We start from the raw sequence: 25,977 nt of genomic DNA on the forward strand, positions 1-25,977 counted from the left end.
CCTTAGAATGGCTTAATGGAATGTACGACTATGCAATGTATCTAGCAGTTTGTATTTTATTGCTTTTATAACGTAAACCAATAGCTCCTGTTCCCATTAAAGTCTATGGGATCATAAGTGAAATTTTGTTTATCAGTTTTGGGGTTCACAGTCTGTCTGTTTTGCAAAACAGCTCTTCAACTGACCTCCGGTTCAGCATGGCTCTGTGCGATCAGGAGAAGACATTTCGACAGCAGCGGAGGGAAAATATCATGCAGAAAATGAAAACCCTCCTGGGAGCAGAAAACAGCAAGAACTTGGCCACTTCCCGTGATGTGGGTTTGAAATGCTTCTGTGAATAATTACAACCTGAGCAGCCAGATCAGTACAGTATTACCTTTGGAACCCTATTCCTGTCTTTCTGAAGGACATGAAAATAAAGAATAGGATGAAGGGTACAATTCAAAGTTTAGTATAAGTACAAATAAACATCTTTTAGTCCCAGCACATTCATGATATGGGATGAGGCTGATTTTGCCATCTCTCGAAGTTGTAAGTTAAGTCTTTAGGCTTATCCTGCAATGAGTTTCATGCTCATGGAGCTCCATTGAAGTCAGTAGCGCTCTAGTCATGGCACAGGGATCTACCTGGATGGAGCACATTTCAGGATCAAAACCTTGGCTTTTAATCTTTATTGACACTTTCATTAAACAGCCTGTAACATAGTTTTCAGTTCTTTTCTTTCTGAATCCTTAACAAAACACCTAAAAGAAAGTCTACTTATGTTAGATCAGAGATCCGTCAGCTCCTTCTCTATTGCTATTATTGTATCTTTAGTGTCAGGAACCATGAGGTTGAGTTCCCTCTCAGCTGAGCCTGGGTTAGCCAGTTCAGCATTGCTCCTCCTCCAGTCTGCCCCAGCTCTGCTCCCTTGCCTGACTCCTGATGCTGGCTCTGAGCCTTGGCTCTGGTTAGTGCAGTGATTCTCAAACTTTTGTACTGGTGACCCCTTTCAAATAGCAAGCCTCTGAGTGTGACCCCCCCCTTATAAATTAAAAACACTTTTTAATATATTTAACACCATTATAAATGCTGGATGCAAAGTGGGGCTTGGGGTGGAGGCTGACAGCTCGCAACCCCCCATGTAGTAACCTCACTACCCCATGAGGGATCCCAACCCCCAGTTTGAGAACCCCTGGGTTGGTGGCTTCTGACCCCAGCTCTGACCCTTGGCTTGACTCCTATCCCTTGCGCTAACCTTTAGACTGCCCACATCCTGGTTCTGACACTTAGGGCTTTATACTGCAAAGTGCTGGGCATCTCCTACAAGGTGCTTGCACTCTGCTGAGTACAGTTGCAGGACTGGGTCTTTGCACTCTGATTTTTTCAGAGGAGATAAGCACCTGCAAGACCCATTGTTATGGGTGCTCAGCACTTCTGAAAACCAAGTCATTAGGGTCAGATTTATAAAATATTTAGGTGTCTAAAGATACAGATTGCACATAGTGAGCTTTACAAAACTGTCTCAATGGGCTAAGGCCTAACTCCAATGGCTTTCAGTGGGAATTAGGCACCTAACCTGTTTAGCCATATGTGTAAATCACACCAGGCACCTATCTGCATTTTTAGGGACCTAAATTCCTTTGTGAATCTGGCCATTAGTGTCTAAGGATCATTTTTTGTTACCACCAGTTAAACACAGTGACAATTATTTGGTCTCTGCACATTGGCAGGCTGATAACACTGAAATGAAGACTATCCTTACAGCACATGTTTGTATGGGTTTAGGTTAGGGAGCTGTCTTTTTCTTTTAGCATTAGCAGAATGTGATAGACTTTTGCAGGGATTGTTTTAAATCTGCAAGTTTTATAAAACTCAGGTTTGTATCAAGTTAACTGATTACCCAAACTGACTTTTGTTGAAATCAAAGACAGACTCCCATTGACTTAAATAGGAGCTGGATTGGACTATTCCAGAACAAAACTATACCACAGCCCTTTGGATGTTTGCAAATGGACATAGCCTTACTGTAGTTTGATGGAGGCAGTGTGGTCTAGGGATTGGAGCATAAAACTGTGAGTTGGGATTCTTGGATGTAGTTCTCCTTTCTGATATGACCTCCTGCATGAGTCACTTACTCTCTTAATCTATTTTTAAGTGGACATGTCACCTGTGCCTAGGCTTAATTGATTGATTGTAAAAGGTTTTGGATCGCTGAGTGAAAGGTACTATACAAGTGCAATTAGAGCTGGTGAAAAAGAGAATGCTGTTGGAAAATGCTCATTGAACAAACTTGAATCATTTCATGGGACTGTATTCATTTCATCAACATTTTTGATGGGGAATTATCCAAATGTTTCATTTCAGTAAGGTCAGAACATTTTGTTTCAACTTTATCATATTGTTTTGACTGTTATATTAGAATATAATATAAAAGACAAAATGATAAAGTTGGAACCAAATGTTTCAACCTTATCAAAAAGAAACATTCAAAACAAAATATTTTGGAATATTTAGTTTTATGGAAAATTCCAAGATTTTGACTTCTCATCTCAAATCTGGATGAAGCAAAAATGTGAAATCTCACCATTTCCAGTGGCACACAAATTCTGGTGTTTGGTCAGCTTTGTGTACAGTTCCCAGAAAACATTGCAACTATCATCCGACAGATAGGGGAATAGGGACAGTTTTGATTGGCTGTTCTGTATTCTCTGATTGCTGGCAAGCTTGTTTCCCAATTGCTGCTGTCCCTTTGCTCTCCACCATATTGCAGAGGCTTTTTTCCCTCCACCCCCAAGTCCTGCATCTCCTTCTCTGTTTCTCTTCCCTCAGGTCCCAGTGATCTAGGTGAAAACTTGTAACTTGGACATGTCTGCTTTTCACAGTGTATGTTCCTTGCACATTTCCATTTAAGCCTTTATGAAAATTGCATTGCACAAAAGCAGTTGTAGCAAAGCCTTGCAAGCAGGGAAGTTACATATTTAGAATTGCATTTCACCTTCCCTTGAGGAGCGAGAAAGCCTCTTGTCTTCCTCTCTCCCTTTTCTGGTTTTGAGGAGCTGGGGGTAGGGAAAGACTAGCAATAAACTTGTCCTCTACTATGTCTATAGTACTAATATGCAAGCCTGCACTCGACACATATGTTACACCAGTTGAGTGAACTGAAACCAAATACATGGAGCCGAGCTGCTCCTCTCATAGCAACACTTACTACTTTGCACGGCCCCAGGCCACCCAGTTATTTTTCAAAGTGGGCAAAGTGGTTAATAGGGGTGTGGTTGGGACGTGCTATCTTGCTTAGCCACTTCCTTTCTACACAGACCCACGCTATAGCTCAGCTCTAGATTTGTGTTGCTGGAAACGAAGAGGTGATCGTACAGGCAATAGGCATTTATGCAGCAGCAGGAGTCCTCTCTCCTGTGGCAATGATTATTTTTCTCTGCCACTGACATGGTCTTTAATTACATCAAGTAACTAGCCAAAATAGGAGGGAGGGTAGTTTTAGATAAGAAGAATCCCTTCAAAACCAATTCCCCACAAGGGAAGAGGTACCACAATTGGGCATTACTCTGAGCTCTATACTCTGTTTGATACATTGGGGGTATAAACTATTAAAATTAGTGGGAGTTTTCTGCATGCAGCAATAGGTCACTTCCCACAAGCACTATATCATGAATTCTGTGATTCCCATGATGGCTGTGGATTTAAATACAGAGGGAATGTAAATGATGATCATTCTTTTCTTTGTTGAACACTTCAAAGAGCAGCCTTTTGGAGTTTGCTGTGTCCTGAAGGGGACTGAGCCTTTCTCTCCTGCTCCCGCCATTACAGTGGTTAATAGACTTGCTGACCAGTGATGGCTTGCGAGTATCCTTAAATACTTTTCCTCTTCTGGGCTTGCACCTGGAACTCCCCTCTGCTCAGCCTGTTGAGATTTGCCTTTATAGATTAATTAGCTAATGTTTGTAAAGAGCTTTCAAAGTTTAAAGCACACTGTAAGTGCTGAGTAATATTACTAATATAGCTCTACTGTTCAAAGCAACCTCTCTGTCAGTGGGGTGTTGGTTTAGTAAAACAGGCATGTCCTAATTCTTCACTTTAGTTTTGTTGTTCTTTGACAGAAAACTATCCCTTGTACAGAATGACAAAGAATGATAATGCCAATAAATACCTGTGGTTGGAATTATTAATACCTAGAACTTATATGGTACTTTACATCTGAAAAGTGCTGTACAAACACTAATCAGTTAATCCTCTTTTACTGAATTAAAATCCAATCTTTTGTATAGAGCGGAAGGTCAAATATGACATCCAAAGTTTTGCAATTGTTGGGTGCAGCCATTTCCACTGGCTACGTGTTTTAGATCTAAGAAGCAAAAGTGGGGTTCATTGCTGATTTATTTCAATGTCGACTTAAAATTTGCAGCGTGTGTTAAAATTCCCATGTAAACTATAAATAAGTAAACTATAACATTTGTTTCCCCTGCATCCTTAAAATCTTCCCAACCACTGTAAATATGAAAATGTCTCAGTGCAGGTACAGGAAGCAAACACTGAAATTAATAAAATCCAAATTGGGGGGAAGGGATAGCTCAGCGTTCTGAGCATTGGCCTGCTAAACCCAAGGTTGTGAGTTCAATCCTTGAGGGGGCTATTTAGGGATCTGGGGCGAAAATTGGGGATTGGTCCTGCTTTGAGCAGGGGGTTGGACTAGATGACCTCCTGAGGTCCCTTCCGAACTTGATATTCTATGAAATTAAAACAATGTTTTGCTTTCATCAAAAGAATCACACGCTGTTATAAAATGCAGTAGAGCAAGATCCTTCCACCCTTACTTGCAGTACTTTACTGTGCAAATGGTGCCATTTAAATGAAGAGAAGGGCACTAGTCCCTGTGAGTAATAATTGCACAACCTTGCCCTTGTTGATTTAATATTGCTTAAGTAAACTATGATTGGCATGTTGGCTGGCATGTTGAAATCATACTGCAGATAATGTACAGCACTTTTCTGTCGTGGGTATAAGAAGTGTCATCAGTGAGATGTATAAATTGATGAGTGATTTTGGTTACCTGCTATTTTATTCCCACAGCTAATGAAATGGACTGGGACTGAGATAACTATTAGAGGGATTAGACCAGAGATTAGATAGTGGGATTAATTTACCACTCTATGGGCCAAACTGACTTTCCTGGGATTTGCAGACTAAGAAAAAGAGAGAGATGAAATTGTGGCCTCACTTAAATCAATGGGAGGTTTGCCATTGACTTCAATGAAGCAAGGATTTCACCCTGTTAGTGAAATTCCATCACCCTTTCCTTTTTTCTTCACTGGTTTGAGGATTTCTTTCCCCTCCCTTGTTTCTGTTGTGCATTCGCTTTGGCCATTCAATAGCATTTTCTGTATTTTGTATATCCGTATACAGCTCCACCTTGGAAATGTATAACTTGGCATTTGTCCTATAGTCAACAATAGCATCAGTTAAATTCTCAAGATGAGGACAGTATCCGGTGTTAATGGAGGGAATGGACTCTAGTTATTTAATAGTTTCCCTCCTCCCTAATCCCTAACTACTTTGAGTCCATAAAAGATTGAGGAGGAGCACGTGAAGGCACAAAGCACAATGAAAGTCAATGGGAGATGGGTGCCTATCTGCTATTTGTGTCTTTGAAAACATTCCCTTTATTGTTGTGGAAGAGAATAGTTAGGGAGTTAGCTAAGCAATTATGAATTGTTATAATTGGTGGTCTTCATTGAATTCCACAGCTGCTTATAAACAATGTACACAGCCTACTATTTAGAATGGATTGGACAAATAAATGACATGAAACAGATACACAATTGTTGTAAATGTTGGGTACTCAACCTTGTGAGAGAAATCTGTTTTCAATTTTTTGTTGGAAATTATTTTGTCTAACTCGTTTTTCTGTGGCAGGGGTATGGCACAAGACTAGGATAATAGATACATCAGAACCTCTAGATCCTTTGGGTCCAAAGTCTTCCTAGAGTTAGTGGGAGTTTGGGGTGTGTATAAGGTGTGGAATCGGACTCTTTAAAGTCATTCTGCATTTTGTTTTCATGGTAGTGGAGCTTTAGTTATGGCTGTGTTAGGATTTCCATCCATCTCCCCTTCCTATTTGACTGAAATATCTCATATCTATTCACACCTGAACTGAAGTAAAACTTGATAATAAAGGCCTGAAATTTTTTCAGCACAAACTAAGTTTGTCAACAGTATGATCCCTTTAAAGGTGTGTTAGATCACTAAATTATAAATAAGGATGTGCAATAAGGGCCAACTTAAAGACCGCCTAAAGAATAATCATGGGTGCCCAAAACCTACGTGTGGATGAGCATCCACTCCAGTAGCTGTCAGTAAGTGAAATGATTAATACACTCTCCAAAGAGAGAACCAAGTCTCTCTGATAAAGGCTGTAGAGCTGAAATTTCACTGTCTTTGGTTCCTTCACTGAGACGTTACTTAGATGTGTTTCCTTTTAAAAAAGATTTCTGTGGATTTATTAGTTTTAGATCATTAGGTGTAACGTCTTGTCTTTTCTTTATATCCTGGGCTGTTGGTGGAGTGGTGTTGAGGGGAGCAGGATAGTGTAGAGAAATTTATAATTAACTGTTTAGAAAGCTGGCTACCAATACAGACTTCTTCAAATAAATTGTACTCGTTCTTTTTCAGGGAGAGTACTAAGCAGCATGGTATATAGAAACAGCAGCTTCATTGACACAGAATCATAATGTTCTCGCTGAGCTCACTTGAGCTATTCAGCCACATTCTGATCTCATGTTCACCAGTGTGAATCTAGGGTAACTCCACTGAAGCAGTGGAAGTATCCCAGATTTGCCACAGTGGGAACTGAGATCAGAATCTGGTGTATTGTGTTGGTGATCTGTGGATCAAGGAGGATTCCTTTACAGTCACAAGATATTACATTTCTGTAGTGCCTTTTTCCCTTGGGGATTCAAAAGCAAGGCCTTTGTTTTGTTCTATGTTTATACATCGGCTAGCACAATGGGGTCTTGGTCCATGATTAGAGTTCCTTGGTGCTAGAGTAATACAATAAAAAATAATGCAGCACCACTGAAATACAGCTATCTTTGGGAGGATCGAAGCAATCAAATTACACACACTGCACCGCATATCATGGGTAGGGAGGGTAAGTTTGGGCAGGAGATTCATTACTCATGAATAGTGCCATGGCATCTTTCATAGCCTTTGTTTTTAAGGTCTTGTTTCACAGATTTTTACTGGACTATTTGCCACTCTTCTACAATATACATTTTAAAAAGAACAGTTCTAATGCTAAGAAGAATCTTTTTGGTTCTCCTGTTAGATCTGCAGCCTAGAGATAAGGATTCAGGTTTGAGTCTCTGCTGTGGGGACTGTTGAATGGTGACTATTAATTGCACAAGTCTGATGTCTTTGGCTACTGATTGGTGGACACAAAATGTATTTAGCTCTTTAAAATACATCCTAGAAGCCAACTGTGTTTGTGCTGTCTTTTTCATTTTTCCAGGTACCAGTGATAGCGGTATTGGGTTCAGGTGGTGGATTTCGGGCCATGGTGGGGTTTTCTGGAGTTATGAAAGCGCTCTACGAATCAGGAATTTTAGACTGTACAACATATATTGCTGGTCTATCAGGATCTACGTGGTAAGCTTTCTGCACCCTCCCTTGCGAAACCCCCCCCCTCCCCGCTTTGTTTTGGTGCAGTGGAAACTTTCCACTGATAACTGGGAGAATGTATTTTATGATGTAGGGTACAATCACCAGGGGAAAGGCATTCTCCATCGAGTGCAGTAGAGTGGCAATAGAGTTGATCTTTGGTTGCTAGTATTTTGGAGTACCTGCCAGGATGTAGGCAACGTCAACTCCAAGAGGGTTGCATAGGAGCTTGATCAGTGAGGATCTGAATTAACACAGTTCCCATCTCCAATAGCCATGTCACTATACAACCAATGTCCTCACTTTTCATGCTGGTGGGCCACCTTGTAGGTAGGAGAGGTTATACAGTTTGGCATCACCATAGCCTTGTGGACTTTCTGCCATAGGAGCCCTTGACCAGGGACTCTAGCCACTTAAGAACAAATTCACACAAAAAAGGTTGATGATTTTTCCTTGCTTAAGAAAACAAAAATCAGACTTTTTGTGAAGAGACTTGGGTGTGCGCATGTTGGATTTGCTGCAGAAATGAACTGGGTCAAGGCCATTAGAATTTCATAACAGGGTGAAGATATACTAATGCATTTATAGCAACCAGTGTATGTGCCAAGTTCTAAGTAGACATCTCTCATGTGGACATAAGAAGATGGGAACACACAGTGCCAGAAAGAAGCCCAGTCTCCAATTATTGGCTTTTGAAATATATTCCTGTTTTCTCTGGAGAATTTAACAATGGATGGTCTCATATGAAGTTCTTTACCATTGGTAAGAGCAGATGAGAATGGAATATGGCTTGCAGAAAAATGGGCATGTTGTGCCCACATGACTGATTTGCTCATGCTAACCCCAAGATGTGGCAGAAACTCTGTGTGCTGGTGGTGCTTTGCTTCTTTCCTATATAGCTGAAGGGTGCCTCTGCTGTTACCAGCTTTTGCTCAGTTTGAGACCAGAAAAGAAGCCAACATCGGACTGGTGCCAAGCCTGTATCTCCCCTTTAGGCCAGCCCTGGTAAACTGTGTTGAGGGGAATGACAGATGTCCTTCCTGCCTCAGCTGAGTCTGCAAGTTCATTGAATTAGCTACTTACTAGTCAGAACGTGAGCCGGTTGTGCCTGAAGTCTGGATCTCACTGAGCTACATTTTAAACAAACACAGCGTTGGTGAGAGTTCAACCCTGTATGTTGATGTACTGTAAAGATAATAGAATTTGAATCCAAATAGTAAAATTCTTTAAACCAATCAGGTCAGAAAAATAAGTTTAAAAATAGCTGGAGTTGAAACAAATAAGTCCGCACAGTCTGGGTGATAACACCGGTTCAGAAATGTCCTGTGTAATATAAAGAAATACTATTTTTGACACTTAGCCAGTACCTCCTTGTTTTTTTCTTTTCCATACCATTTATCCCCCAGGAACAGGGTTATGCCTTCCATCTGAAGGGTGGAGTATTCCCTGTTCCTTCCCTTGAGGGAAAGGGAAGGTTTCTGCCTGTTCCCCAGGATGTGTGCTTGACCTTGGAAGAGAGTGTCTACCTCATTAATTGTGTCAGTCATCTTGCCTGACCATAGACTGATCTTCTGTATCACATTTTCCTTTTTTCACACACACTGTAGTTTGCTGGTGTACTTATTTCACCTGTGATTTGATACACGTTAATACTTTGCACTACCATAAACTCTCAAAGCACTTTGCAAACATTAATTATATCTTGTATCGGACATGTGGCATAGGTGTCATTATACTAAGGCACAGTGAGAATAAATGACTGATCTAAAATCCCCCAGCTATGCAGTGACAGAATCCAGAGGCTTCCTGCCCACTTGGTAAACTCTAAAACACACTAAACCACTGCACAAAATATTAATCCTTCACTATCCCTTAACTGTGAAAATATCTGGCTCTTGCTAACTGATAACCCACACTTCTATTAATTTTCAAATGGCATTAATAAAAAGTGAAAGATTAAAAGAGAGGACTGGAGAAAGATATATAGAGTACATGTTACTGCATGAGGACGCTGTGTACTTTTACATAACCTCCAATCATCAAACCTTCGTTTGCTGTGAGTATTTAAAAGCTGTTATATTAGCTTAGATGTATATGTTCTTTACCTCTTAAGAAGAGGAGATACAAACTGCTGGATGCTGCTATAAACTCTTTAATCTTTCAATTACTTTGTAAATGATTGTGGAGTATCTGGCTGCTTGTCCATTTTTTAAAAATATATTTGCAATCAAGTTCTTAAATTTCTCCACTTCAGTCCTAATTTATGAGATGACTGCTAAGTTGTGTAAATGCTGGCCAAATCAATTTGGTTTTAAGTATCAGCATATGTGCTTTGAATTACTTTCCAGCTCTCCATTTTATTGTTTTAAAGAATTTCCTGGAATTATGGTAAGTTTTATTACCTCAGTAATGCTTTGCTGGATTGGAGCCTTATGGACATGCCTTTCCTTAAGTATGAGAATACTCATTGGTGGCAGTGGGATTGCTTTGGTCTTTAAGGTTAGGTATGAGTGTAAGTGCATTGCTGAGTAATGTCCTAAATGTGTAAAATACCATTCACTTGGACTAAGAGTTGTTTCCAGTTTGTACATTTGATTTTAGCAGTTTTTTTAAATTGGTTTGTAAAATGTAAAGAACAAAATATGTTCATTTCCTTATTTGCTTTACTTATTAGTACAGTAGACTTCAGCCAACATATACTGTTAAGGACTATCTAAGCTCTCTTTTCATATTTACTACTGCATACATTACAGTATGAATCTTTTCCACCTAAATTATGCAGAAAGCCATTTGTATTTACATCCATACAAAGATGTAAAGTAGACAAACCTGTTCAAATTATAGTGGGGTAAAAATAAACGTCAGTAAGATGGCTTTTGAGAAGAGTTGTAACATGTATGGACAATCCAGTTGTCCGTTAAACTGTATACACACTACATGGGGGGAAATGCCCCAAACACAGGCTTCTGCTAATTTGAAATAGTGAAAAATCTCCATTTCTTGTCAGTAATAGTATATCCCTTTTGGCCACTAGAGGGTGACATAATTACCAAATTGGGTTAGGTGCCTCACCTGCTTAGAGTCTTTTTTTGAAAATCCCACTAAACACCTATCTCAATGCTTAATTTGTGCCAGGGCTGGGCCCTGGCACCTCTAGGCATGGCAGTTCATAGCCCTGGCACCTTTGGGCTTGCCGCATCAGTTATGAAAGTAAAAAAATTGCTGGAACCCCGGCACCAAATTTCTTGAGCCAAGATACTTTTTTCTTTACAAATTAGGCACTGACCTATCTATATCTTTTAAGTTCCTAAATACCTTTGTAAATCTGGTCCAATGCTGCTGTGTAATAGATGACAGTGGTTCATATACATACCAGTCAGTACATTAGATGAGATGAAGTCAGAGTTGATAATATGGCACTGAGAAATTTGTTTGGTCATTCTCTGAGTAAGACTGAATTGCCAGAATATTTTTTGTACTGTTAGCTTGTTGCAATAATTTCTTCTATAATTTTGTAATCCTCAAGCATATATATAAATAAGCAAGTTTTATCTAATTGAAATGCAGTGCATTTGGGAGCCCTATTCTGCAGCCCTTAGTCAATCAAAACCCCATTTATTTCAAGAGAGGTTTTGCCCAAATAAGGAGTGGTTTAGAACTTCAGTTTTTGAGCCTTGTGACTGGATAAAGATCTGCTGCTGAAAGATAATTGTCAAGACCATAATGCAGTTGGCACATACAGTTTTATTAACATGATTATATTTAATTGAACAATTTAAACAATTATTTGGAGCTTTCACGTATAGTCACGTTTACATTTGGAGAACTGACTCATCAAATAATGTAAAATAATGTATTTGGAGCCTGAAAAGAGCTAAATAAGCATAACTCTCTGTGTGTTTGTATGTATGCATGCACAAACCCTTTAAAAACAAGAATATACCATGAGTAAAACTTTTCATACTATATTCTGTGTATGTGCGTGAGTGTTATATATGTTTAACCTCATCTTATGCCTTCCTATCTTTCTAAAATTTAGCTTATGGGTTATATTTGTGTGTGTGGCTTTTTAAAATAAAACATTCTCCTGTATTTTTTCCACTTGAGTTATTTCTAGCTCTTCATTCTTAACTTCAGCTTAATTTTTTTTAATGTAATATACATATCCTCAAAACTAGGGACAGGCCTGAATATATCAATGATGCAAAAAGAAATTATATAAAATTTTTAGGGCTGTGAATTAATCGCAGTTAACTCATGTGATTAACTCAAAAAATTAGTCATGATTAAAAAATTAATTACGATTAATTGCTCTGTTAAACAATAAAATACCAATTGAAATTTATTAAATATTTTTGGATGTTTTTCTACATTTTCAACTGTATTGATTTCTATTACAACACAGAAAATGAAGTGTATAGTGCTCACTTTATATTATTATTTTTGATTACAAATATTTGCACTGTAAAAATGATAAACAAAAGAAATAGTATTTTTCAATTCACCTCATAAAAGTACTCTCTTTATCATGAAAGTGCAACTTACAAATGTAGTTTTTTTATTACATAACTGCAAAACAGTGTAAAACTTTAGAGTTTACAAGTGTACTCAGTCCTACTTCTTGTTCAGCCAAGCGCTACGAGAAACAAGTTTGTTTACATTTATGGGAGATAATGCTGCCCACTTCTTAATTACAATGTCAACTGAAAGTGAGAACAGGCGTTCGCATGGAACTGTTGTAGCTGGCGTCGCAAGATATTTATATGCCAGATGTGCTAAAGATTCATATGCCTCTTCATGCTTCGGCCTTCGTTCCAGAAGACATGCTTCCATGGTGATGACACTCATTAAAAAAAATATGCATTAATTAAATTTTTGACTGAACTCCTTGGGGCAGAATTGTATGTCTCCTGCTCTGTTTTACCCACATTCTGCCATATATTTCATGTTATATCAGTCTCGGATGATGACTCAGCACATGTTGTTCGTTTTAAGAATACTTTCACTGCAAATTTGACAAGAAGATACCAACGTGAAATGTCTAAAGATAACTACAGCACTCAACCCAAGATTTAAGAATCTGAAGTGGCTTCCAAAATCTGAGAGGGATGGGGTGTGGAGCATGCTTTCAGAAGTCTTAAAAGAGCAACACCCTGATTGGAAACTACAGAACCAGAACCACCATAAAAGAAAATCTCCCTTTTGCTGGTGGCATTTGACTCAGATGATGAAAATGAACATGCGTCGGTCCACACTGCTTTGCATCGTTATCGAGCAGAACCCATCAGGATTGACACATGTCCTCTGAAATGGTGGTTGAAGCATCAAGGGACATATGAATCTTTAGCTCATCTGGCATTTAAATATCTTGCAACTCTGGCTACAATAGTGCCATGCAAATACCTGTTCTCACTTTCAGATGACATCGAATGCAAGAAGCAGGCAGCACTATCTTCTGCAAATGTAAAGAAACTTGTTTGTCTGAGAGATTGGCTGACCAAGATGTAGGACTGATTGGACTTGTAGGCTCTAAAGTTTTACATTGTTATATTTTTGAATGCAGTTTTTTTTACGTAATTCTACATTTGTAAGTGCAACTTTCATGATACAGAGATTGCACTACAGTACTTGTATTAGGTGAATTGAAAAATACGATTTCTTTTGTTTTTTACAGTGCAAATATTTGTAATAAAAAGTAAATATAAAGTGAGCACTGTACACCTTGTATTCTGTGTTGTAATTGAAATCAATATATTTGAAAATGTAGAAAACACCCAAAAATATTTAAATAATGGTATTTTATTATTATTTAACAGCGCAATTAATTGCGATTATTTTTTTAATCACTTGACAGCCCTAACATTTTTCAAAAGCACCTAGGTCTCATTTTAAAAAGTAGGCACACTTGAAAATTTTACTCATGGTATATTCATGTTTTAAAGGGAGTAAATAAGACATGAAGGTCAAATCCGGAACTCCCCATCCCTGGGAGCTTTTCTTGCATAAAAACTCCAGGGTTTTGCGGAAAATGAATAATCACATAGGAAATCTGTTAAATTGAGTGAAATATAAAACTTAGATGGTCCGTCTGTTGTAAATTTAGCTCATTTGGGCCTTTATACTGCAAACTGCAAAATCAGGACGCGAGTGTCTTGTGTATTTATTGACAGAGCTATTGATCACTGTATTTTCATTACAGGTACATGTCATCTTTGTATTCTCACCCAGATTTCCCAAGGAAAGGACCAAAGGAGATTAATGAAGAATTGATGAACTCTGTTAGTCATAACCCACTTCTGCTGCTCACTCCTCAGAAAGTCAAACGCTACATTGAAGCATTATGGAATAAGAAACGTTCTGGGCAGCCTGTAACATTCACTGATATCTTCGGAATGTTGATAGGGGAAACACTTATCCAAAATGTAAGTGTGTTTTTATAGTTATTCAAGCTGCGAGAATACTGGAAAATAACATCTGCAGATATTCATTTGAATTGACCTTTTTGTGTCCTCACTAACATTTTATCAAACACGTTTAATAGCACGAATATTTGTCAAATAATTTCAAATAACTAAATCATTCAAGAAAATTGCAATCTGTCCATGCACATTTAGTAAATAAGAAAAGAGGCAGCATTTGTCTATCAAGTCTGTTATGAGGTAATATTCCAGATCCAGTTTGTCTATTTATTTATTTATTTTATGAGTCTCCTATCACCAACTTTCTGAAAGTGAAAGAGATGCCATAGGATAGTACTGTTATGCAGTATTAAAGGCAAATCCTGCTTGACCAACTCATGTAATAGACTTGTTGAAGTCCAGTGAATCATGTGAGCAGGATTTGCCTTTAATCATGTACAGTAAGCAAAGAGTACGTACGTAATGAAATATAGTAATAGAATATTATAGATTGGTCTGATACTCTATAGTGTGCATATGTGCAAATAAACTATACAGATATTGACTTATTCCAAGGTTAATAGCAGTAAAATATTGAAAGAGAGGAGGGCAAAACAGCTCTTGGGGTGAGGCTGGTTAGAATGATAATTCTTGTTACATAGAGGAACAAACAATAGCCCAGAGAATTTAGTTGAATATGCAAATTGAAGCAACAAGTCATTGAAAGAGCTGGAAATATAACCCAGGATTCTTGGCTCCCAGGATTCTGTCCTGTGCAGTAGATCACATTTCTTATATCTATCACATTTTAGTAAATGGTGCTTCAGTTTAAGAGACAGCATTAAGGTTTTGATGACCTTCCTAGCCTCCTGATATATTTTTCTTGATGCTTATTCTTAGGGCTTGTCTATACATGAAAATTAATCTGGAATAAGTCCAGGTATGTATTTAAAGCAGATTAACTATTCCCAATTAATTTCATGTGTTGATGCTCTTATTATGGACTAAGAGTAGTATATTCTGAATTTTCTTAATCCAGATTGATATAATTCAGAATAAATCAATCTCATTCTGGAATAAGAGTATCCACACAAGGAATTAATCAGAAATAGCTATTCTGGAATAGCATGTAGACAAGCCCCATATATAACAACAGAAGATAAGAATCTTCAGTGTCCACCAATATTGCTACCCCAGCAGTCACAGGAAACAGACTGTATGGGAGACACTGACTTCATCCTGCATATCTCTGCCAAATTTTCAAAACACCCCAGTGAGGTCCCCAAAATCTCCCACGGCTCTCGGATATGGTAGATAGTTCAGGGAGAATGGGAGCTGCTTTAGGCATTTACTACCTTGATTCCTGTACATTAACATATGTTGTACAGATAGTGACATTCATAGAGATTAGCTCCTTTTATGGTGATACATTCTGATTTTTCAGGGGTTCCTTTTTCTCTTTTGATGATTTCAGAAAAACTAGAAGTCTCCCCAACTAGCAGCAGGTCATCCATTTCCAGAGTGCTTTTGTACCAATAGTTTTTATGTAACCTCTCTCCTCTTTTTTTTTTTTTTTTTTTTGCAGAGAATGAATACCACTTTGAGCAAGATGAAAGAGAAAGTCAATGAGGCACAGTGTGCTCTGCCACTCTTTACTTGTCTCCATGTCAAACCTGATGTGTCAGAACTTATGTTTGCAGGTATGTTTTCAGTCTCTTTATTTAGTTGTCATTTGTGAGATTTCCCCCCCCCCCCCCACTTTAAAAAAAGTCCTACTTCTTCTTAATGCTTTTTTGGACGAATACTATCCAATGGTTTGGATAAATCTTGAATTATTGGTCCGACTGTGAGAATTACAAAAGAGGTTGGGTTAATTTAAAGCAATGATAAAAGTTTATTAAAGTTCGTAAGTATATGGAAATTGAATCAGATTTTTTTAGATTTTTGACCAAATGAAAATGTTTGTGGAAAGTGTCTGCTTTCCTCAAAAATATTCTACTTCTCAATGGAAAACTGAAACATTTTCTGCTGAAAACCGAAGACGCTCTCAGTAGTGTGGGTTTTTTAGAGGAAAAGTTTAAATTTTCCACTGGAGAGAGGTGAAGGAGGCATCCCATCAACTCTACTCACGAGTCCAACTCTAATGTCTGAAACACAAGACCAGCTTTCCTTCTAAATATTTATTTTAACTTAACAGTGTTCTTTTAAGACTGTCATCCTTATCAGTATATTTAGTGTACCATGCTCTTGAAGTTTTCCATTCAGTATAATTTTCTAAGGCATTCCCTCCCTATATAATTGCATAACTTGTCTTGACTTGAGGTACAGTAGGTTTTGAACAAAAATACTTCCACTTTCTTACTTATTAGGTTTTGGATGTAAGATAAATCCTGTCTTGTTCCTTCTTGTTGAGGTGTATTAATTGTATAGGATAACATTCCTCAGAAAGGTGATGGTGCAAGATTTCATGCAGCTGCCATCTGCTTTTATGCTGAAGGCTCTTAGTGTTCATTCTGTTCATAGTATTTCTGACCCTAGTGGCGCCGGTCATGCCCAGAACAGTAATAATTACTAACTAAACATAATTAATATGATTTATTTCAGGAAAGTTTTTATTGAGATAACTTTTATAAAAACCTATCCAGCTATTTTTACTAAAGCAAGGTCAGACAGTGACCCTTGTAAGAGCTGACAGATTCACAGCACCAGCGTATATAGCTCTAGTTAGTCAGATTTACCTATGGAGAGAAATCTGAGTTCACAAAACATATACTGGCTCCACTGTGGATTTCCCAAATTTCTTCATTTATAAAAGACAAATTGCAACAGAAAGAAAAGTTAACTGAAGCCAGGTCAATCCAAGTTTAGATTTTTGAGCTGCTGCACCTGAAATTGAGTATAGCAAACCCATGATTGTTACCAACATTTCAGAGAGAGTCAGGTGCATGCAGGCATAAGTTGCACGGTTCAGTTGGAAACACTTTCTTATGGCACACTTATTTTCTCAGTATTGCCACGTATAAGAAGCTAAATTTTGCATCCCTTACTGAAGTGCCATTGAAGCCAATGGGACTCCTCACTGTCTGCCTCCTCATATCAGAATAGGCCAAAATTGCCATCTACTCAGCTATGTAAATCCATATAATTCCACAATGGAGTTTCACTGATTTACATCAGGGGACAGATGCAAGCAACATTGAAGCCAATTGGTGGTTCCTCCATTGACATCAATAATGTTTGGATCAGGCCTCAGATGAGGAACTTACATAACTTATTTTGAGGTAAGTGCCTTTAAAAAGGGCATTGCCACAAGTGCTCAAAACCAAACCACCACAACTCCTTACAGAGGGCAAATGACTATTCAATTTCCAGACATAGTATCATCAAACAAGATTTATACAGTGCAATAAGAAAAACAAAATACAAGGGGTTTTGACAGTAATCACATATTAAGATTTCTCTAGGTTCATTGCCTTACCAGGGTATAGATATAACTACGAAGAGTACTGAACATAGATATATAATTATTTACACTATGATAGCTTCTTCCCTTCAGGTCAAAGCTTGTGTCTCCGGACAGTTTGAGTCCTGTCTTTCCACTGAGACACCACCCATCTCCAACGAGATGAGTGACTAAAAGTGAGATCAGTTAATTTATAGGAAAAAAGATCGCTTGATTTCCCTATGCTCTGGGTCTGAATAGAAAAATTATCTTCCTCTATGCAAATACCAAGGCTTGGCTATGACAGATTCATTTAATTTGTTGGTTTTCTGGCCACCCTGTTCCTAAATTTAGTTACACTATTAAGATCAAAGTGCTAAAGTGCATTAATGTTCAGATTAATATCATTCGGTCTCTAAGTTTCCTCCCATGCCTGTACCTGTATGTATGAAACACTTCAAGTGTTTTTGCTTGGGTGTGTATGGTATATTTTGATCAGATAATTTATACCCCCCACAATCAACCTTGCCAGGCTGTGAAGTTTGAATGACATAGTAGTCCTGGTCAAATATTTCCTCTTCAGACAGATACGGTTTCCTTTTTATTTTCTTTTTACCCAGATCGCTGAATTTCACCAGCATCTGAGAAAAAGCTTAACACCTTGCATTTTGCTGGAATCTCTCTAAGCAGTTTCTTTCATAAGCGAGAATCAATTGTCTCAAAGGATTTAAAAAAATAACACCTGCAGACAACACGTTGTTAGCCAAACACTAAACACTGTGTGTTCTAACATTAGGCTGCTTCTTATACTGGTACATCACTGTCACATTAATTTCATTAAACTCTATACAAGAAAACATTCCTTCAAATTAAAAAGATTCTCTCATAGGTGGTATTTTCATGTATTCAGAAATTTTGTTGACATTAGAAATCGAATGCTGGTGTCTTCTCTCGTCTTTGAGTCTTTGGTATGTTTATAATATATTTTAAAGTCACCTTTAAGAAGGCATACGACAGATGGTATGTCACTTCCTTCAGTATTGATGATTGATTTATAAGGACACTTAAATAGGTTATTGTTGTTAAAAGAGTGAATTCAATTATAAGATAATGTGAATGAAGACCAGATATTTTAGGTTGTATTTTTGTCTACCATCGCTTTCTTTTATTAATTCATGATTTAGAGCTGAATCCTGCAATGTGAGTGCATTTCACTGGATTCAGGGTAAAATTTTCAAAAACGTCTAAATTCTGTTTTCAGAAGAGAGATATTCAGAGCCCATCTCCTATTGTAAGTCAATGGGATTTAGATGTTGAAGTGTGTAGGTCACTTTTGGAAATGGAACTTAAGCTCCTAAGAGAATTAGGTTGGTGATTCACATTGATGCATGAGATGGAACCCAAATGTTGTATAGCCTGTTTCAAATCCACAATCACTATCTCTCTCCCCCCTGCCACCGCCTGCCTAATTTTTTAAACACATTTTGTTATGGTAGGAATGGGTGAAGTTTCCAACTTAACTTCAGGATCAAAACTCCCATGGAAGTCAAAGGGAGTTTTGACTTCTGCATAACTTGGAAGACGTTTCCAGGGGTTCTTGACCTGTAGCATACACAGATCACATGTGTCCTGGAGAAACTCTCTCAATTTAATTATATCTCCAGCATTTTATAGCAGATGAACAGGGAACAGTTTACCATCCAGTATATTTCCTTGTATGCTTTTCTTTCCTCTTGGAGAAAGGTGCCAGCCATTTGTGTATATTACAGCTGAATTGTTTTTGTTCATGTTGCATTTATGTCTAGAGGGAAAATGTGAGCTAATTTCTTTATGTAATGCATGCAGATTGGGTGGAATTCAGTCCGTATGAGATTGGTATGGCGAAGTATGGCACATTCATGCCTCCTGATTTGTTTGGAAGTAAATTTTTTATGGGAACAGTGGTAAAAAAACATGAAGAAAACCCCCTGCACTTCTTCATGGGTAAGTGAATGATTAAAATAAATAAATAAAACGAAACTGACATTTCAATTCTCTTCTCTCCAGTGCTTTTAAGTTTGTCTTTCTGTAATCAGAAACAGTCTGACACAAGAATAACCTCTATACAAAAAGTAATATTTTAATAGCCTGGTGGGAGCCCATAAGAATGGTTCCATATTCAGTGGTGGGAATTTCATTATATAGTGTACATCTGAATTTAGGATCTAATCTGTCCAAAAATCTTATTGTTTGTGTTATTCCAATGCATTCTCAAAGTAGAATTAGCTATTTAAATAATTTCACATATGTTTTGTTCTGCAAGTTTCCATTGATTTAGTCATTTTCTTCCCATTTCAGGTGTTTGGGGCAGTGCATTTTCTATATTATTTAACAGAGTACTTGGAGTTTCCAATTCTCATAATAAAGGTCCCACCATGGAGGAAGAATTAGGTAATGTAACAAAAACAAATCTATTAGCCAGCAACTGGTATTAATATTTTAGTGAATTAATAAATCAAACATCACTTTCACTCTAGATCTGTTTGTGGGTGTACGACACTGTGTTAACCTTTTCTTGTATGTCAAAAGCCAGGGAAATTTCCTTTCACCAATATACAGTGATAGACACCAGTAAAGGATTTGGAGGGCGGGGGAAGAGAATTAGTATTGGCTTACTTTTTCAATACTTTCCCCACTTTTATTTATTTGTAGTCTGAATAGGCACCATACCTGACCTGTGTCAGGGCTATTGGAAGAGGAGAGGTCTTGCACATAAATATTCTTTAAACAGATTTTTTAAAAAACATGATGGTTTAAATATACATACACCAAAGTGCTTTTTCTGATTGATGTGGTCAGCTTCAGGAGCCAATAGGCTGAAAACCTGCCCTCATGGCTACCTGCCATTATAATAAACGTCTTTGAAGATGGGACTGCTCATGTAATTGATAAAGGGATAATGGAGCTTTTCACCTTTTGGTTGCCGGTTCCATTCCATTCCAGGGTGCCCTAAATTCTTACCATCTGATGATAGTTTAATTTCTGTTAAATTAGTTTAGTGGTCTCCATTCACTTTCTACTGGACAAGTGTCTACATCATTGTAGGGAGGGGAATGCTAGAGCTTGATGGTTGTGGTAAGGTACATCTTTCAAAAATGCTAGTTTGGGATTTTTTTAAAAGCTTTTGATATTGGAATGATTTTTACTCCTGTACTTTGTCCAGAGACTGTAGATAGGTGCACATGAAATGCATTTAAACCTCTAAATAAACCAGAATAGTCAGCACCCATGTCGATAGTCTGAGTTGAGCGGAAGAGGGCTGGCTGGGCATAAAAACTCCACTATACCTTCTGTCTAGTGATTGAGACTATTGCTGGGGCAATATGGGGAAGCTAGCTTTGTCATGCTGCTCCTGTCTTGTGGCAAATAGAAGAATTCATCCTACAGGGCTTTCTGTCTGGTATAGTTCATGAGCAACAAAACTCACTGGATAAAGAAAAAATGATTTGGTTAATATAATAATCTGTCTATTTGAGTTAATTTTTGAGGTACTGAAACATAGGAACTTAGGCATTAGTCGTCAAAACACTTCAGCACATGCTTAACTTTAAGCATGAATAGCCCTATAAAAATCACTACGTTTACTTATGTGTTTAAAGTTATGCCTGTACTTAATCGCTTTACTAGAACAGGGCATCACTTTGAATTTTTAAAGAGATCTTTTCTCTGGTAGGAAAAAAATCCTTAAAAAATATCTATTTTTTACACTTCCAAATATATTTTTCAACTTTTTTTCATTAAAAAAAACCCTTGCTCTTGGTTTGAGATGTTTCATGTTTGTGAGAATTTTTACAGACAAATACAAAATACCTCAAAGTGAGAGTTTACCATGGAAAGGGGGATGAAACCTGAACTATATTATAGTGGCAAAACTATGAAACTTATGTGGTGGATTCCTGGCCCATTAAAGTCAATGACAAAACTTCAGCTGAGTTCAGTGGAATCATGATTTTACCCAAAATCTATAAACCACTCTGAACATGAGAATTAAATAAACTATTTCTCATATCTTTGTCTTTAAAAAAATACATCTTTGACATTCAAAATCTATATTTGTGGCTTTTAATAGTTTCTTTTTTTGGTTGGTTGTTAATTTTTGTCTTGTCAGATATTATTTGTCATCATCCAAGAATTTGTACGTTTGTCTTTGTTGCATACTATTAGCATTAACAATAGTTTAGGTAGTGTCTGAGTAGCTATTTAGTTTTCAAGAGTGAAAATATCTAAGGAGAAAATCCGTAATGACAGAAACGCTTGTGTGTCTGTATAGATTTCTACAGTGCAATATCTAATCCTAAAAGGACTATCCTCATAAACAATCAACATAGATACAGTGTTATATTTATAGCACATTTAAATTTAATTTCGACATGCCTTTTGTTAGCCTGAATCTCTCTCAATCAAGCTTTCTGTTTTGAGCTAGCAGAAGTATTGGAAATGCAATGTTGCTACTTGCCTAATGTTTTAGTTGTTCTGATCCTTGATTGGATAATATGTATGGTATAAAGTACAATCCCAAACAAAGAATTTTCGGCCCAAAATGAACTCTGTCATTGTCCTGCCATGACAAAAATTTGGTTTATGTCATAAATAACATGGGTGATTTTCTTTAGGAAGAGGGAATTGGTGTATGATATCTATTCCATTCTATTCAAAACAATTATGAGAAGACAGTCTTCTTTCAGCTTCAGTTACTTATTCCTTGTTTTCAGATTTCTAGTATAGACTATTTACATTATAAATTTTCTTGGGGAGGAAGAATTTTTAAGGCTGGAATTTTTAAAGGACCCTAAAGGAGTTAGGCACCAAATTCTCATAGAACTTCAATAGCAGTTGGGTGTCTACTTTGAAAATCCCAATTTAAATCTTTACAACCAAACAGAAGAAGTCAGAATATTGGGAGCTTGGTGAGCTTGTTTGTTCCAACACACATTGCCCACAGTATCAGCTGAAGATGATTTTCCAACACTAGGCTGTTTATAAAAGGATTTTCTTATAATTCAGCTGAAGTTCAATAACTAAAGACAATGAAAATTGAAAATCCATTTGTTTCAAGAAAGGCTTTCCTTATTTTAAACATAGTTGGTTACTTGAAAGTAGTAGCAGAAATAATTAAAGAAAACAGAGTTTGCTGACTAGAAAATAGTTTTCACATAAATTAATCTCCTTTATGAGCTATTTGATCTGACAGTGGAATGCATTGCTGCTTTAATTGCACAGCTCTCAAAAATCCTTCACCTTTTTTTTAATATTCTTTTATGGTTTTGGAAAAATCCCAAGTAATTTACAGTTTCAGGCTGACTTTGATTATTTTGGATACAGTGATCTTATCCTGATTGAAAATAGATTTTTGCCAAATACATACCTTGTGTTCATTCTGTCGATTAATGGAGTGAAATGTAAAATGCGTGCTTCTCCACTGACGTTAATTGCTTTGGCCTAACTGCTGATTTTTTGTTTGTTTTGTTTTTCCCTCCAAAATAGATTTGTATTAAAGTTATGTAATTTTCTTGTTTTCTTTTACTTCCCAGAATGTGGAGGGGTAATTGATATGCACACGGCATTTCCATTACCACAAATTAAAGGCATACATTCAGAGGAGAATATATGGCTTTGTTGTCAGGCTTATTTCTGTTAAAGTAGTTTTATTTTGTGGGCTTGCAAAACAGTCATTAGTTTTGTTATTTTGCTTACAATCTTGGAGAAATCAACCCTGGTATAAGCAGTTGTAATTCACAATGGATGTTAGTGTGCATTGCCCATGCTTAAGTCTGGACTGCACCTTAAAATTCCACCTGTTCTTCAGAGGATTTTCTGCCTTGAAAGGAGAATTCCATTGGATAATGCCGAATTCCTGTGAAAAAAAGGCAGATCTATCCTGAACTTTGCAACAATTCCAAACCAGGATCACACACAATAGATTCTTCACGGTTATGTCCAAATATAATTTGACTCCCTACAGCTGTCTTGCTTAATTTTCATTTCCTGTCTATCACAAGTACTATACAATGACACACCTTGACACTTTTTTGATCTCCTAGTAAGCTTAGATCTAACAATTTAAGATACTGTATATATATATTTTTTTCAACAGAAAATATTAGGCTAAAGCATCTTGTGAGCAATGATAGTTCAGACAGTGAAGATGAATCACAGGGACCAAAAGGTAAGGAAAACTCCATGGTCCAGGGCATGTTTTACTTACTATACCTGCTCCACTTTCTCTATATATACTGTTGATTTTTCTAGCTAAAGCAAGGTGATTGCAAAAGAAAATTTAGGGACCTTTGTTGCGATCAGTCATGTACATACCCCCAAAATGGGCTGAATCCCGTTTGACTTACCCCTGTATGTTGTCCTTTGTTGGGTCCCATTGATGCCAATGATAAAATTCTACTGCTTGAGCCAGCAACCTTAAAAAAGTATATGCCTTGGCTTTAGCTTAGTCAGGGCAAGAGACCTGAGCAAGAGACCTGGCTGAGGCCTTTCTCTTCCTATCAGCTCAGACTGTTCAAGCTGGTAAACAATTGACCTCTCAGAGACCTGTGCCTTAACATCAGCTCAGAAAGCCAGCAGTGCTGCTCTAATAATCCTCACAGAAGCCCACATCTTGGCATAAGCCTAGCACATGAGAGTTGTTGAGCCAGTAACCTCATCAAGCCATATTTCCCAGAAAGCTGAAGTTGATGAGCTAGCAAGTTCACCAGTGTCCCTGGCTTGGTCATCAGCCCAGTAAGCTAGAGATAGATGCCTGTTGATTTCAAAGGGCCCTTAATCAAAAGTTCAGCTGAGTGTGGCTCAGTCTAAGTCCACTGTCTTTGATTAGCATTTCCGGTGCCTCCAGATACCTGTGTCAGTGTCCTCAGTATTGCCATTCTGGACCTAAGGCCACCATATTGGGTAAAATTTGGAACTTGAACTTTGTATTTTGGAAAAAGTGACTTAGACACTTAGGAGCATAATTCTAATTGAAAGTCAGTGGGGCTCAGGCTTCTAAGTCACTTTTGTAAATGGGATTTAGGATCCTAGCCGCTTAAGTACTTTTGACATTTTAACCATTATCTCCATCTTGCCCAAATAGTTTATCTTGATTTTTATATATGAAAATATTTTCAACTGGGACTGGGCGACAGGGGATGGATCACTTGATGGTTACTGTTCTGTTCATTCTCTCTGAAGCACCTGGCATTGGCCACTGTTGGAAGACAGGATATTGGGCTAGATGGACCTTTGGTCTGACCCAGTATGGCCGTTCTTATGTTAAAATCCCTTATTCTTTCATGCACGTACCACATCATAGTTTTGGGTGTCTCTATTTCTTCTACAAGAATCAATATCACCACTAACAACTAAAGCAATGAAGGGGATGCAGCTCCTTGCACTATTTTAGGTTTTAAGGATGGTGCCAGCAGTGGCAGGAAGAAAACAATACCTTTGAAAATGAGGTTTAGTCAAGTAAGAAGCTCCTCATTTCTCCTTTGACTTGAAATAGTGGGGAGGGAGAGATACCAATTTCGGTGTTTATTTGAAGATATCCTGTTTCAGTGTCACATAAAAAAAATAATCATTATTTACGGCCTTGTATGTCTGTATGGGCTTTACACAGCTTGATTTGTGACACTAAGCGCTGGGACTTGCCATGATTCTCACACTTCCACAGGATAAGTCTGCAGTAGGACCTGCAGATCAGACTTCCTACTCTTTTGACACTTGCTCTGCCCCTATTTAAATAAAAACCAGCTCATTGTGAAGCATGGCTTAAAGAGAAAAATGAGAGTGCTACACTTGGAACATTAGGCCTGATTCTAAATTCCTTGAACACTCAAAACACCTACAGAAGTTGGTGGGAGTTCGGAGAGCTCAAGGTCATGCCCCACAGGCAGTAAGATCCTTTGCAGGTTTGAATGGAAGCTATGGGTCCTCATCACTTTTGGAAATCAGGTGCTATGCTTTTGATTGCATTGTTAGTTTACTTGGGTGATGTTATCAGAACAATCTTGACCCAAAATTTAGATTTTCAATAATTATTTTTTAATAAAGCAAGATCCATAGAAAAACTTTTGTGACTTAATTATTAAATGCTCAGGTTTCTCTGTTTTGCAGATTTGTAGAATTTAAGATTTAGCTCAATATCTACATCCTTATGTATATCTATATACCCCTTATGACTGTGAAGATACAGCTCTGAGTGTGAACAGATACAGCCTGAGTTTTCACCTGGTGAAATGCTGCTGACCCCTTCACCAGCACAGTGGGCCCTAAATGGAGCACTACCACCGTGGTTCCACTTAGCAGGGCCAAGGCCATATAGCAGGAATTTTCCTGGAACTCAGGAGTGTGTCATGGAGAGGCCAGTGAATGTGCTATTACATGGATCCGCACCCATCCCACAGTGGCAGGAACCCAGGCATCTCCACATGCTATTATAGAAGCAGCAAAGAA

General features: G+C 37.7%; 1 protein-coding gene across 3 annotated transcripts in view; it reads left to right on the forward strand.

Annotated features, from left to right (window-relative positions):
* The window catches only part of PLA2G4A (phospholipase A2 group IVA), a 137,232-nt gene that overhangs the window by 86,054 nt on the left and 25,201 nt on the right, over positions 1-25,977 (forward strand). For all 3 annotated transcript variants that reach the window (XM_007056692.4, XM_043552916.1, XM_027819099.3), the window contains 7 exons: positions 173-314; positions 7,508-7,644; positions 13,856-14,078; positions 15,640-15,754; positions 19,342-19,479; positions 19,834-19,926; positions 23,630-23,701. In XM_007056692.4, coding sequence (XP_007056754.2) covers positions 173-314; positions 7,508-7,644; positions 13,856-14,078; positions 15,640-15,754; positions 19,342-19,479; positions 19,834-19,926; positions 23,630-23,701 — 920 coding nt within the window. The remainder of the gene's footprint in view (positions 1-172; positions 315-7,507; positions 7,645-13,855; positions 14,079-15,639; positions 15,755-19,341; positions 19,480-19,833; positions 19,927-23,629; positions 23,702-25,977) is intronic.

This window comes from Chelonia mydas, chromosome 8 (genome assembly GCF_015237465.2).
Source record: "Chelonia mydas isolate rCheMyd1 chromosome 8, rCheMyd1.pri.v2, whole genome shotgun sequence".
Lineage (NCBI taxonomy): Eukaryota > Metazoa > Chordata > Testudines > Cheloniidae > Chelonia > Chelonia mydas.